General features: G+C 38.7%; 1 protein-coding gene across 2 annotated transcripts; it reads left to right on the top strand.

Moving 5' to 3' along the window:
- The first annotated feature begins 2,021 nt into the window (after nt 1-2,021).
- Nucleotides 2,022-15,226, top strand: CAPN10 (calpain 10). 2 transcript variants are annotated; one of them, XM_056498970.1, is made up of 14 exons: nt 2,024-2,092; nt 2,458-2,665; nt 3,992-4,123; nt 4,367-4,563; nt 5,782-5,999; nt 6,502-6,643; nt 8,142-8,308; nt 8,844-9,127; nt 9,589-9,791; nt 10,157-10,412; nt 11,453-11,652; nt 12,244-12,289; nt 13,646-13,671; nt 14,234-15,226. In XM_056498970.1, exons 2-14 carry the CDS (start codon nt 2,522-2,524, stop codon nt 14,235-14,237), a joined length of 2,019 nt encoding a protein of 672 aa, XP_056354945.1. In that variant the 5' UTR covers nt 2,024-2,092; nt 2,458-2,521; the 3' UTR covers nt 14,238-15,226. The 2 variants fall into 2 exon arrangements, with proteins under 2 accessions (XP_056354943.1, XP_056354945.1); XM_056498968.1 differs by lacking the exon at nt 13,646-13,671 and having other exon boundaries at nt 2,022-2,092.
- Nucleotides 15,227-15,259: the final 33 nt, after the last annotated feature.

Below are 15,259 nucleotides of genomic sequence, written 5' to 3' on the forward strand. Positions count from 1 at the left end.
TTAAGCAAAAAGACACTCTTTGCTGTTCCTCTGGTACGGCTCTGATCACTGTCAGCTGAGCATTGCTTGTGCCTTCCTAATCCTGGTTTCAGGATTCAGAGAATTGGAAGAGCTCCCTTGTGAACAGCTTCCATGTGTCAGAATTTGCAGAAACAAACACACATATTGGGCCCAGCTGCTGCTGCTCAATTACTTTTACTCCTCTCCCTGTCATTGAACCACAGAGAATTGGAGACAAAAGCAAAGATGGGATTGATGAAATCCCAGAACTGACAAACAACCATGCAAATATCAAACACTATTCTAAAGGATCATCTTTATTCACATGAAAATTAGCTGGACACAAATTTAGCTGGACACAAATCCCTTTTAAATTTCTGTAGCAACGGGATTCAACCCCTCTCAGTATTTTTTCCTCTTTTCCAAGGAGAAATGAAGCACCTACATTAAAGTGGACTGAGAAACAGGTTGACAACAAGGCAAGTATTATTTTGTCTTGAAATATTATCTTCAAGACATTCTGTCTAAATAGACCCACGTTTTTTCTTCAGGAGCAATTTAACCCAGCAGGATTGCCAAGAGGCAACAGGGAAAGTTCTCTGTTGCTTTCATTCTGAAGAGTTTTGGGTCAACAGAAGAAAATAAAAACATCAATTGCATACTGTATTAATTTGCCCCTTTCCAACCTTGCAGTGTTGCAGGGAAAGCATATCAGGTATCTGAGAGACCAAAATAATATCTATTTCCTTCCTTCTTCTAATGGCTTCATAAATAAATAGTTAGGTATTTAACTAATTAACTGGACCTCCTGTATTTACAGTTAGAGCTCAACATTTATCCTGCTTTCTAGAATTGGTCCTCTAATGGAATTTATGCAGTTGTGTGATCGCTGTTTCCTAAAGAATGCAGGGGTGAAATGACACAGATCAGAGCCTCACTGTTCCTGACACAGAGGCCTTTTTTTCCCCTTTCCCTCCCCCAACAGAGCTCTCCTGTGTCGCTGACTCGCAGCCGCGCAGCTGCAGCTCCCTCGCATGAGCCCTGGACAAGAGGGTTATTCTTACTGCCAGCAATGTTTCCTCTGCTCCTGAAAGGGTCAAAACTCCAATGTGAAAAGTCTTGTTTGTTGGTTAAATTTGCAGTATGCAGGGGAGAAGCCTTGTGTCTGTAAAATGGCCCTGACCAAGGGGCAGAGACCCTCTTTCCAAATGTCTGGGGGTGGACAGCTGCTGCAGTTACCTGACTGCGTTTCCATCTGCCAAGGTCAGCAGAGAGGAGGATTCCTGCATTCATGTCTGATAAAAACCAGTCGGGCCCATATTTTCTGTGGATTTCTCTCATTCAGATGCCCTCTCTACCCAGGTGACCTTAAACACATCATCACAGGCAAGTGTGAAAACCAGATTTTTTGGTAAACATTTCATCCTTCCAGTGGCTCAGCAGCTTCTTTATTGACCACACCTGAGCTCCTGTAGAAATACTGGTGTGAAAGGCCCAAACATGAAAAAGACCACATCCCACTTCAGTGTGCCCTGAAACCCAAAACCTTGGTGTTCTGAAGGATGGCCTTGTAGGGCCCTTATTTCTCCATTTTTGTTCTTTGTTCCTGAGTTAGGCTGTACGTTTAAGGCACTTCTTTTATTTCTATCACTGGTCAGCGGTAGCTATCAGATATCTCCTTTGACCGTTCAGCCTGTGGACTACTATATGGCGATAAACTATCCAAAAATATGATCTTCCCCATAACGTCAGAAAGCATTTGATGAAGGACAATTTCTCTGGGTTTCTCTGTCACAATCTTAATGAAAACTCTTTGCTGTCATTTCCCTCCTTCCCGTAGGAGCCCGTATCTCAGAGTACGCCAGTTTCCCATTTCGCCCAGGTATTCCCAGCCAGGGAATCTCGCCGATTCCGGGGCCGCCGCTGCTCCCCTCAGCCGGGGAGGGGCGGAGCCAGCTCGTGGTGCGCGCTTACGTGTCGCTCGCTGACTGGTCGGCGGCTCCGTCCGTCATGCGCGGGCTGGGCGGGGCCGCGCGTGCCGGCGTTGCCGGGTTACGGCCGCCTCGGGCAATGGCGGCGGGGCCGCCCCGCGGTGAGGGGGACATGGGAGCTGGAGCGGCAGGGCCTACGGCTCTTGTGGGGACGGGGGGCTGGTGGGCAGGAGGAGGCGTGTGCGAAGAGGCCCAGTTCGGACTGGGTGTGAGGAGAAGGGTGCGGGGGGGAGTTTGGTGTGGAGGGTATGCGCATAGCGGGGCGAAGGGACCTAAGTGGGTGTAGGTCTCCTCAGAGGCCTCCTTCTCTTCCAGCTCAGAGGTGTAGGGTGGCATGAGGTGCTGAAGAATGTGGTGGTTCAAGGTGTTCCATGTTAGAGTGAGAGGCTGTCCATCCCTAAATAAATCCGCCGTGCCTGTTTGTTTCCCTGTAACAATTCCCCGGTAACACTCGCTTCTGTTTCAGGTTGGTGCCTGGCGATATAAAGTCGTAGGAGTAGCCGGCAAAGCTGCTTAGGACTGTGTTGAAAATGCTGGGAGAGAAAAAGCAGTTAATGGTGGCAAGAGACCTTTACACAGACCCCACATTTCCGGCCAGTGATACCTCTATTTTTTTTTATTATTGTACTCCGCTTGCCCAGTTCAGAGGCGAGATATCTTGGTTGAGACCTAAGGTGAGTTTTAAGGTATAAAAGGCTGATTTTAGCAGGACTGGGCTTTTAGGTAGTAAATGCAAGTTAGCATTGAATGACTGCTTCTGGGTGGTTTTTTTTTGTTTAGAAATATGGAAGTGGTAAAACCAATGTATGTCAGCTTTAATAATACATGAGTTATGGTTTTAAGTCTAGGTGCTTGTTTGTAGGCTTGATTTAGATCCCCTTGTAGAGCTTTTAAATGTCATGGCAGTAGTAGAAATTCAGATATTTTGTTATACATATGCTTCATTACACAAATTATGTGCGTACCAAGTTAGAATGCAGCATTATGTCATTCCCAAATTTTCTGGTATGTTGCATAACTGTCTTGAAAAAAAAGTAATTGGATTTTAGATTTTTTTCAGGAGACTATTGCTTTTTTATTTCTTTGCTAACAAGAAAGAAAATTTTTAAAGATTATAACTTGTCATATGACTTGTATTGCTTTTAAACTTATAGCTGGGTTGCAGAGCTAGCTGTATTAGAGCTAAAAGCTTTAGAATGCATTTCTGCAGTACACCAATTTAAAGTGAAGTATTTATGATGCTGCCTTTGTATAGAGGAAAAAAAAGGCTATAAAAATGTAATGGAGGAAAAAAGTATGTTGTCTTGAGTTGTATTTTTCCCCCTGTGTCTGGGGCTGTCTGTAGAACAGTGACAGAGCTGTTGGTTATCAGGTGTAATTGGCAAACAAATTATTTCATGGAGTTGAGTGTGCAGCTTCCTGCTCTTGTACTTTGCACCTTGATTGCTACTGAGGGCTGATGAATTAAATTCCATCTCTTGCAGTGTTTATATATAAGGAGAACCATTTCATAAACTCACTTCCAGATCAGATTAAATGTTCAGGACTTTGCATCTTAAATTCCCTCTTGTGCTACCAACAATCTATTTTTCTGTGCCCTAGGAAAGGTTTTTCCCTTGTTCTAACTTTGTGATTTTTGTAATTTGAGATGCATAGTTTAATGTGGGTGATATCAGCCCTGTCACAGTTGATCATAAGTCTAGTAAGAAGTTGATGAATTGTTGTCTTTCACTTACTACTGCTTTTGCTAAGGTTGCACCTGATGGTATGCTAAAATTCATGTGGGAACTAGATTTGCATTTATGAAGTACCTGCAAAATACCCTCAAAAGCCATTTATTTGTTGCTTCTTACTTAGGCTGTGTATGAAAAGGAAATTTTCTAGAAGTAAAAATTCCCTTATTTTATGGGAGATCCCTGGAGCCCTCCCAGTCCCTGAAACACAGACTTTCTTAAAATGTCATGCAGGATTTGGCTTTAACTCCTTTTCTTTAATTTTAGGACATTTGTTCCTCTCCTCGGTTATTTTCAAACAATCTACAGGATCTGCAAGTAAAACAAGGAATTTTGGGTGACTGTTGGTTCCTATGTGCCTGTGTAGCTTTGCAGAAGAGCAAATACTTACTGAACAAGGTATGGAGCAGTTTCATGTTAGAGAAGTTTTCTTCACCTAATTGACATTTGTGTATTGTTGTGGAGTCCCAAGCTGCCATAAGAGCATTGCCTTCATTATGCTCAGTTTCACTGGTTTAGTTATCATATTTTTTCTGTGTTTGTTACAAATGTTGATATTCAGTATATTTTAAACTAGTTTTGTTTGCAAAAAATAAAATTCTTTAATTATTGTTTGCCTTGATTCTGGCTTTTGCTCTGCAGGTGATCCCTCCAGGTCAGCCCAGCTGGACAGATGAGTCCTACCAAGGCTGCTTCACGTGCCGGGTCTGGCAGTTTGGCCACTGGGTAGAAGTGACCATTGATGATCGCCTGCCTTGCCTTGGGGGCAAACTCTGCTTTTCCCAGTGCCAGACAGAGGATTTGTTTTGGCTTCCACTACTGGAAAAAGCTTATGCAAAGTATGTGAACACTGCTGTTGGTGGAAATAGAGCTACAATACTTGTGTATTTCTTCTGCTTGCTTATTTTACCTGACTGCTTTGGCAGAGATCTGAGTGTTGTGGCTGCTGATGGTCCCATCCTGGCTTGTGGAGACGTTGCTCTTTAAACTGTAGGTCTCTAAGGTCTGCTTCCAGTTGCATATGAAGTAAGATAGCCTTAAGGAGATAATTCTGGTGAAAAGTAAGCTGCAATGAATTTTCAGGATTCAAATGATGTTTGTTAAGTATCTGTCCATTAGTTATCTAACTTGTTAAAGGAAGATGAGAGCTCAATGAAGAGCAGAAAGCATGCAGATATTTTCGTGGAAAGCAACAACATTATGTAAGTTTGTGCTAGTTGAGGCTCTGGTTGTGTGAGTTTCACTGCTTTTTTTGTATAATTTGTTAGTTTACTGTTTTAGAAAGAAAATGCAGCTATTTAATGGTTTGTGGCACATCAACAAAGCAATTTGGAGGCAAAATGCACTGGTAAAATAGATATCTAACATCCCGAAGAATCTGAGCAGGAGATTTTGTGGTTGCCAGCAGAGGGCAGAGGCAGACTTCAAAATTGAAGTCACTTACTCAGCTGTAGATACATTGAGCAGAAGCTGTGAAGCACCAAAGTCATGTTAAAGCTTCTCTGTAGGTTTGAAATGTAATATTTGTTTTCTGCAGAGATCTTATTGTTCAATCTTAAAATTCTATTTTAGTCTTGAGTTCTTTTGCTATATTTTGTGTCTGCTACATCAGATGGGCAGTCTCTTGATTTGCTTAGGTTGTTGAGGGAAGTGCTGCTCTGGTTATTTGTGCAGTGTGAATAAAGAATAATTGAAAAAGAATAAATATTTTTATTTATATAGAATGTAGTTAGTATATCACAAAAGATCATGTAGAGCATGGATAATAAAGTACAAATGACTAGGACTAGACCACAGCAGTTTTAAAATAGAATAGAATGTACGAAACTTCCCATCAAGTAGTGGAATATCCAAGCTTACATAATCTTTAGATGTTGTGTTGTATATAAATAAGCTAGTATGTGCTTTCTTTTGCCTACTTTGGGTTATGAGGTAGGGCACAGTCATGACTGTGATATGGAGTGGGGTTGCAAGTGTGTAGGAACCGTGTTTCTTTTGCTCTGCTATGTGTACAAACTTTTTCTTTGTGTTTTTAAAATTTTGTCTAAATTTTTTAGAGTGCATGGATCTTATGAGCAGTTGTGGGCAGGACAGGTGGCAGATGCTTTGGTTGATCTGACTGGAGGAATTGCTGAAAGATGGACCCTGAAAGGCCCTGGAAAAAATGTGGAGAAAGAGAAGACTGGCATGGTTTTGGAGAAAGCAGTGTTTAGAAGATTAATGAATCTGAAGGAACACTGCGTGATAAGCTGTTCAGTCCTCAACTCCAGACAAGGTGATAGTAAATGTCTCTATTAACAGGCTTCAAAGCACAAGGCAACTGGCAAATACAAGTGCTGATTCCAGTACCTTACCAGTTTCATGGAATGATTTGAAATGTTTGGATAAATGAAGATTTAAGGATGTTACTGAGTTCAGGATGGAGGCTGCTTTTGAGGAGTGCTTTTTATATTAGAAGCCAATATGGTCAGTTCTCAAAAACAAATGCACTCCCTTGAAAAAGCACCTTACAAACAATCTTGAAAACCTCAATGAATTTCAGCACAGTGAATTTGTAGGGATTTAAGATCAAGGAGTGAGTTAATACACTTTGCACTGTTACTTTATTTCTCTATATTCACTGAAATGAACTGTTTGGGTTTTCTTTGTGCTTTTCTAATATAGATTTAAAACCAATTTAATTTTGTTGCAAAATTGCCATCTTTCATTAATGTTATTGTAAAATGTGGTACAGATTCTTTTGTTTATTTTCAAGTGTCTTTTTTTTTTCAATTCAGGTGCAAGTGAACTAGGAGAATTTCATGCCTTTATTGTGATAGACACATTGAATCTCTCGGAAGTGTCAGGCAAGGAAATCTTCCTACTACGAATTAGAAATCCTTGGGGGAGACGATGCTGGAAAGGGCCTTGGTGTGAGGGGTGAGCAGTTTTAGATTCATTTGGAAAACCATTTGTGTAAGTTCTGAAGCACAAAGTTTATCTAGGACTGCATAGGCAAACACTGCTAATAATCTGTACTGGGGAGAGAGGCTTCAGTGTGTGTGCAGTACTTTAGGGAGCTGGGAGTTCACACAGCTCAATGATTCTGATGCTAGTAAATTTAATCTTCTAGTTCTCTAAATCAAATTTTTTAAAATAACTTTTTTCTTTATCAAATAATTAATTTTTTTTTTTAGAGACAAACTTCAGGTGTTGGCTAATTTTCTTTTTATGATTTTTGTGCTTTTTTGTTGTTCTGCCATTGATCTAAGTATCTTTGATCATGTTTGTTTCTTGCAGTCACTCAGCTTTACTTGACTCTCCTCATTAGATCCTGGCTCAGCTGCAGAAAACAAGAAAAGGAGTAATTATAAAACTATAGCAGAAGGAAGGATGCTTATGCTTGTTGCTTGTGTGCTCTCATTTCTGTAGATTGATATATGTAGGACAAGCTGTAACTTCCATATAAAGTAGAAATAAAGAAGAGAATGGTTTTAAAGAACTTGCAGAAATATGTGTAGCAGCTCAAATAGCAAAGTAACAAGAATGAAAGGGCAGACCCTGTTGCTTATTTTGGAAAATGTTAGCATGTTTTGACTGTGCAAAAGAACATGCAATTCTTAACCAAAGCAACAAGCATTCAGCATTAAAATATGTTAACAATATGGTGGTGTTAATGAGCATTTTTGTAGAAATGTTTTTCTTCCCTGAGTTAGAAAGATAATTTAATTGCATTTATTGAGACTTCAGCTGATGTTCTTTTCTTTTGACAATGTTTTGGTTATATACTTGGTCTCTTGTAGTTTCTTTGTCAAAGAGTAAGTTGCCATGTAGTTGCAAGAAGATAGGGTTTCATTGGGTGACTGTAGAACCCTGTTTTATTCAAGTGCAGAACTGTTCTTTTTTGCTAGTAAAACAATGGAAAATGTTGAAAATGCTAGCTTTTAATGAACCCTAAGTAATGAGGCATTTAAGTTCTTGGTTTAACAAGACTTGGTAAGCAGATTCATGAGGGTAGCCAGTTGCTTAATACAAATGTCAGTTTTTGATATAAAGCATTAAAATTCTTTCAGAACAATTACAGTGCAGCTTGTTTTACTTTTTTTGACTCTTTTTTTAACAGCAGTTAAAAATCTCTATTTTGCTCTCAGACTTCTTACTGTAGTGACTGTTGTAAACAAAGCACCTATTTCACCCAGAAGTCTGTTCTGCATCGTCTGGTATTAGGCTGTTTCTAAGTTTTCTTTGATAAGTTATGACTTGTGTTACTTATGATCCCTCTCACTGACCGGTAATGTGCAGATTTTCAATGCAATTATTTCACAGTAAAATGAAGAAATCCCTTCTTGCTGTCCTACTCCATAAGATATTTGGTGGAACATGGTTCTGGAACTCTACTGGACAAAGAACTGAATGTTAACTTTTGTCTTGTGTGCAGTGGTCAAGGATGGAACCAGCTAGATCCAGCAGTTGCTTCAGAACTCCTCTCACAGATCCAAGAGGGAGAATTCTGGGTTGATGAGGAGGAATTTTTCAGGGAATTTGATGAGATTACCGTGAGCTTTCCAGTCAACGAGGAAGGACAACTTCAGAGCCTCTATACAGGTGTGATATGAGAAGACATGTTTCTCATGCAAATAATATTATGTCAGGGGGAAAAATTTATTTGAATTGCAAATGGGTGCAACTAGACCATAATTTCTTTTTTTTAGTTTTCCTCTCTCCTTAAGATCCATAGGCCTTTTCTGTCTCAACTGAAACAAGAAGAAATTAAAGATCTTTAGAAAAATCATTGATATTTCTATGAAATCTAGTTACTTGCTAGTTGGTTGAAAGATTAGTGTCCTCTGTCTAGAAGGCTGTTATTCCGGACAGCCCTGTGATGTTTTAATAGTTAGATACACTTGAGATTTCTAGTAACAGTTTCTTGTAAAAATCATGTAATCAGTCTGTTATTACCAACTGTGCCATTAATTCTCATGCCTCTCAAAATCTTTGTCATGAATTTCTGCTTTGGGGGAGTGTCAGGCTATTACAGCATGTTTTCTTGGGCTGGGGAATCTCTGCCATATATCTGTTGTGTAAAATTAAGCAGCTTCCCATGTCTGAAATCCACACTGTGATTTTCTTATTTTGTTAGAGAAAGTGCTGTATCACTCACAGAATCTCTTTGGATCCTGGGTGAGAGGCCAGTCTGCAGGTGGCTGCCGCAACAACAGCAGCTTCCCTACCAACCCCAAGTTCTGGCTGAGGGTCTGTGAATCGAGTGAGGTGTGCATTGCTCTGCTGCAGAAACACAGGAAATACAGCACTGATTGGGCTGGAAGGATTCGAAATCCAACTCGCTTAGCAGAGGAAAATCCATCTTTGACTGAAGGCATACAGGGAAAGAATTACCAGGCTGTGGGATTGCATGTCTGGAAGGTAATACAAAAGCGACATTTTTCTCTTTGTGAATAGAAGTTTAAAAGCATTACTGAAACATTAGAATAAAATCATTCATTTCCCATGCCAGTGATATGATTCAACTGGTTGCAAATTTTCTGTCTCTGGTTTATGCTGGAATGGTTCTGTTTATCTCGCAGTCACTGTCTGTACAAACTATTACTGGACCAGTACTTTCTTCTTATCACTGAGCTCTTGGGATTGTTCCCAACTAGTGCATGACTGGTTACTTGAAGCTATTCCTAAATTTAGTCTTCCTGAATATTAACTCTTCCTACTTCTCTTTGATATTCAGGTCATCTACTGATACTATTTTCTTTGTTTCATTTGTAAATGTATGCATGGTTAAAATGTCATAAACAATATTTAATAATTTTTAGTTTTATTAAAAGCTATTCATTTTTCCTAAACCACCACACATCATTATGCATCTATTCTAGGTGGAGAAGAAACGATTTAACCTTCCAAAGACCCTCTCTGCTCCTCCAGTTGTAGGTACCGTCTGCCATTCCTACGATAGAGAAGTCCATGTGTGCTGTGACCTTTCACCTGGCTTTTATCTTGTTGTTCCCAGCACTTTTCTGAAAGATGCAGTAGGGAATTTCTTGCTTCGCGTATTTTCAACGGGAAGGATCTCTCTCAGGTAGGTTTAAAACAAAACAGAATGTTTCTTAAAATTGTTGATGTAAATACAAGTGTAGCACTAAGTGGAAATGCTCAGAATATTTTGAAGAGTTGTGCAGAGTGCTGTGTAATGGAATTGTATTGTCTTTGAATTCATGCAAGTTTCCCAGCTCCTTGTTTTTGTCATGAAGTTGCTACCACTTGTTAAAATGCTAGACAGGAGTAGCCAGATGAGTAGCATCTTGACTCTAAACTGCAGCTTAATGCCATATGCAGAGACAAAATGTAGTGTTGGCAGCTGTTTAAAAGCTGGTCAGATTTGTTTGTGTTCTGGTAGTACGTGTTTTATAAATTTTATTTTCTTTTCTCTCTTATGTTTGATAGTGAACTAAAGCCACCACCCACAGATGCTGCCCCCTGTGAAGAACTCCCACCTGGTGAATGGGAGACAGTGCAGCTCCATGGATGCTGGAAGAGTGGGCTAAATGCTGGAGGTAGCAGGAACTTCCCTTCCTTCCATAGCAATCCCTGCTTTCCCCTCTCCATTCCTGCTGGGCCGGGGAAAAGCAGTGTGAAAGTCACCCTCCGTCAGCACTGCCTGGATAGCAAGTGTTGTCCAATAGGTTTCCATATTTTCCAGGTAAGGCTTCTTGTCAGATTGGTTTCTCGTTTGCCAAGGGTGAAGGTTAGCCTGTCAGTACAGGGCTCCTGGCAGTTTGCAAGGGTCTTGCTGCTTTTGGGAGAAACACAGGCTCACTGTGGGAAGTAATGCCCATGAAATGTATGGAATAACTTATGTAGTTACATAGCATAGTAACCAGGTGATTGGTTCCACTGAATTCTTACAAGATTCTAAATTCGTTTTAGCAATAATGAACCCTTTTGAGGATTTGCAAAAAATTCTTAGTGCCCTAGTAATTGAGGACTAGGCCTTTTGGTAATTCATCATGAAAGCTTACTTTCTTTGTGTCTAATAATTAAATGTCCATAGGCTAATGATACTGGGTCAGAAGGACTGTGATATCCTGAGCAGGTGATCAGAAACAAAACAAGATTTGATTTTATATGGATAGATACAGATTTTACATGTGTGTGCCAGTGTTCAACTGCATGAATGTAACCTGAGAAGTACCTATTTTACAGAGAAAGGTAGCTTTATTTTTAGAATATATGCTTCAAAAAAAGTTGTTACTTAAGTGAAAAGTCTGGACTTGGGTGCCAGAAGTAATAATAAAACTTCAAGTATACAATATGTGAAGAAAGATTTGCATTTTTTATGCCTATAGGAGACTGAGATGAAGTTAATATGAGCTTTTAGTACAGAAAAGGCTACTAGATGTAGGAAGGACACAGTCTGTTCAGCAGATCCTTAAGGTGGAAAACAAGTGCTTTAGGCTGCAGCACAGAGGAGTGAGGTTAGACAACAGAGCAAACTCTAGAGCTATGTGAGTAGTAGGTTCTATACATTGTCTACAAACAGGCTAGGAATGACTCATCTGTTCTTAATACTGCCATCTGGGTTTTCTGGAAGCTTTTCTATTCCTCTTTTCTCTAGCTCTGTACAGCAGAGTCGGTATTTGGAATAGAGATGGACCATATCACACTGTGGTGTCCTAGGAATGAAACATTGTAAGACCTTAAACAGATGAAAGGTAGACGTGTTTGCATTCTTTTTTGCAGGTGCCTAACAGCAGCTGGAAACCACAAACTACTTCTTTTGTACACTTGGAGCCACTGGTGAGCTGTGTTCCTCACTGCTATTCCCAGGAAGTCAGCCGACTTTGCAGGCTTCCTGCAGGAAGTTATGTCATTATACCTTCTACATACTTGCCCAATACAGAAGGAAATTTTACAGTGGTCATAGCAACCAAAATAGACAGGTAAAATTATGTTGCCTTTTATTTGCATTTCTAATCTTTTTAGTGCATATGTTACAGGATGCATGGAAATGACTGCAGTAATGTATTCTCTTGATGGAAACTTTTTGTCAAGTCTTTGTATTTCTGTTGCTTTTGCATGCACTGCTTAACAGTTTGATTATGTTGGAAGAATGGCTAAAAAAGGTAGTATTTGTTAAATCTTGCATCAGTTGCAGAATATCAGATGTCTATTGCTGGAGGAGATGACATTAAAGTAATTAAATACCAACTGTATCATCAATGTTAGGATTTATGTTGAAAGTTAATACTGCCTTTTAAAATTCAGGGTTGTTTTTGAGAAAATTCAATGAGTAGCCAGCCTTATTCCAGGTAATTCATAACTATGATTTGAATAACAACAGCTCTGAATCAGAATTATAAATTACATAAGACTGCAGTAAGTATCAACAGAGTTGCAGAAAGATCTGCTAAGGGAAAGGATGTGGAATGAAGCCTGATATAACTTCTGTTTTTGAAGTGGGATAAATACTTGATATTTGCAAGATTCCCAGTGCTTTGTGCAGAAATAAATGTGGTTTGGGTTTTCAACAGGAAGCACATTCACAGCCAGGAGACACTTGGACAAGTATTACAAGAGGTAAGCGATACATTTTGATGGATATATTTTGATATATTCATTCTTAGTGTCACCACAGATCTGCTTATTTTAACTATATGTTCTACCCTTCCTCCATGAGATTGGTTTTGATATTTGGTATCCTCTGTACTGCAATTTTAAAATTCTAATGATATTATGGTGTTGTAAAAGCTTAAGAAAGCACAGCATAATGAGAAGATTAAGTTTTTATTTGTTTCCCTACAGCCAGCCCATACAGCATCCCACCATTATAATCCCTCCTGGAGTGCAAGTTGTTTTGATCAAGTTAATGACAGCTATTTCAGATTTTGATTTTGTTTTGCTTGATTAGATAGGCATGTAATATAAAAGAGTTGGATGTGAATACTGAGTAACTAGTACTTATGGTGTTTTTACTGGGTGCAGAAGAGAACTTTGGTTAAAATTTGTTTCATTAAAAAGTAAAGTATTATTTTAACAGTAGTTAGGAGATAAATTATTTGGTTGGTGGATCAAAATGTGTCCTTGATAATACTCTGCTTATTAGGTGGAACAAGACCATCTGGATACTTGGGTCTTTCCCTCTGGGGTATGAACAAAACAAAAATTGTAGGAAAACCTCTTTACCCAAGTTTAGAATTGTCTTACTCATTTTCTGAATCTGGGTCATGCTGACCAGTGATTACATTTTTTTTCTTAAAACCACACAAACACTATGGTTTTTGTGTGCTTCACAAAATGTGTGTACTTTCCATATGGTTTCTGTTACTTTAATATTTAGGAGCTGAGCTATGTAATGAAGGTCCTTTATTACCATTGTTTTGGGAACAAAATGTTACAAGGCCATTATATCAAAAGGAATCTATTCAAACTTATATTTCTTTGTTATTTCATGGAAACAGAATTAAAGAAGCAAACAATTTAGATTCTTCAGGACAGCTTCAAGAATCTGGAAATTGCAGTTACTTTTTTCTAGCAGTGGGAGAAATTAATGTCTGTATCTAATCTTCAGCAGTATGGGCTTTTCTAAAGACTGAACTTTAAACTTTCAGGGGTTTTAACTCCTGAGGGTTCCAGGCAGTCTGTCTCACTTTGGGCTAGTAATTTCTAAAATATGCATAACAACAGCAGAGCTGGATGTCAGTGTATTTTTCTAAAAGTTTGACTGTGTTCGCTAAAAGTTTCTCTGTTCTCAGATACTGAAGTGATGGGATTTATGAGTTTTAAAGTTTTTCATTTTTAAAGGATGCTTCAGATGAAAAGCTTGCATTTTAGTTTCTAAGTCTTTCTTTTCTGTGATTCACTTCAATTCCTTTTTGACCAAAAAACCCCAGTGAAACAGCTTTTTTTTTCTCTGTATTGCACATTTTCTTATAGGTTTCCTTTACAACTGTGATGAAAAGGTAGTGTGGAATTCTTACACTGTCATTTCAAGAAACATCAGGAAGCCAAGGAATACCTCATCTCTTGCTCTTCTCAGTTTTAAATGGAATAACAGGAAGATGCTCTTAGCCTAGCTGTTTTTAACTGGTACCAACTGTGAGGCCTGTGATGGTTTCTTTGTAAAAAATACCTCTTTTAATCATGAACACTCTGAATATTTGGTCTTCCCACATTTTTGGAAGGAGCATTGTACAGCAAATTATCATGTACCTCAGTTCTTCAAAAATACAGGTGAAGAATATGTGCATGCTTTAACCCAAGCTGCAGTTTTGGAAGAAAACCAGAAAACTTACATGTAAGGCCAGGTTGAATGGAGCCCTGATCACCCTGGTCTTCTGGAATATGTCACTGCCCATGGCAGAGGGATTGGAACATGATGATCTTTAAGGTCCCTTCCAACTATAACCATTCTATGATTGTGAAGTAATATTTTATTGGGAAAAAAATGCAACCTTACAGAATAACTTCATGTGACCAAAGGGGTGGTGAACATAGAAGAAAAACTGGAGTATTTTTTTTTAGGTAGGATATACCTCAAGAACCATCAAAATACATTGGAGTAGAAAAAGTCCAAGCTTGTATCTGACACTGCCAGTCCTCCTGCTGAGCACTTTACATTGGGCCCTCTCTGGAACTAAGCAGATGGTGGGTTCAAAGGAAAGATTTTTTTGGTGAGTTTTACTTTAATAAACGCCAGAAATAAAAAAGACAAGACTTGAAAACTGTTGAACTATCTTGTCAGACTGCTTTTGTAAATCTGTAAGAATGTGTTTTATGGAAGAGCTGCCCTCTCTGCAAGAAATGTGAAGTTTAAGAGTTTTTTCTTAATTTATGTTTGAAAGCGTTTCTTATTCAAGCAGGATTTTTAAAATGTTATATTTTCATCAATAAAAATAAAGTAACATTGAAAATTTTCAAATTACTTTTATTAAAAAGGTGAAAAATGTCAATGTCAAGTGATGTATGCATTTGTTCTGTGGTAGCAAACATTACCATGTGTTAGAACCCTGGAGTTTTCACTTAGTGGAAGGGAATAATTGGAAATATTTGCAAGGAGAATCCAAGTCTTCCATTATTTTTTATGTCCAGAAATATGTAGTATTCTGCTTTTGCTTTTAACTACATCCTGCCATAACTTCTGCTAGCTCCTGTTGAACTTTGAAAATTGAAAGGATTCAGGATGCTTTCAGCTGAATTTTAAATGGTCAAAATCTTCCACATCTATAGATGTGGAAAGAACAAGAGAAAACACCATGAGTAATAAATCTCTGCTGTACCTACTAAAACAGCTGTTGATATCTTCATTTATTTTCTTAATTTTTTTTCTCTTCAATAGGAAATTATTGGATCATACAAAAATGTTTCTAAACAGAAGGAAAGGTTTGTGAAAGTGCATGGACCCGAGCTGTGATGAAATAGAAGTTGGATACTGAGGAAGTAAAAAAGATTTAAGGATTTATAAATGGGCTAGGGTTATGAGAGGCCTCATGCTATAATAATTTTTATGTGTGTGAAGTTTGTGCTGCACTATATAATGCTTTGTGGGAG

This window comes from Oenanthe melanoleuca, chromosome 9 (genome assembly GCF_029582105.1).
Source record: "Oenanthe melanoleuca isolate GR-GAL-2019-014 chromosome 9, OMel1.0, whole genome shotgun sequence".
NCBI classification, from domain to species: Eukaryota; Metazoa; Chordata; class Aves; order Passeriformes; family Muscicapidae; genus Oenanthe; species Oenanthe melanoleuca.

Bases quoted from the DNA above. Each gene is read 5' to 3' on its own strand.
- CAPN10 (XM_056498968.1), top strand. From the start codon at position 2,522: ATGCTGGGAGAGAAAAAGCAGTTAATGGTGGCAAGAGACCTTTACACA. The intron at 10,413-11,452 runs GTAAGGCTTCTT...TCTTTTTTGCAG, and splicing joins TAGGTTTCCATATTTTCCAG to GTGCCTAACAGCAGCTGGAA. The intron at 11,653-12,243 runs GTAAAATTATGT...GGTTTTCAACAG, and splicing joins ATAGCAACCAAAATAGACAG to GAAGCACATTCACAGCCAGG.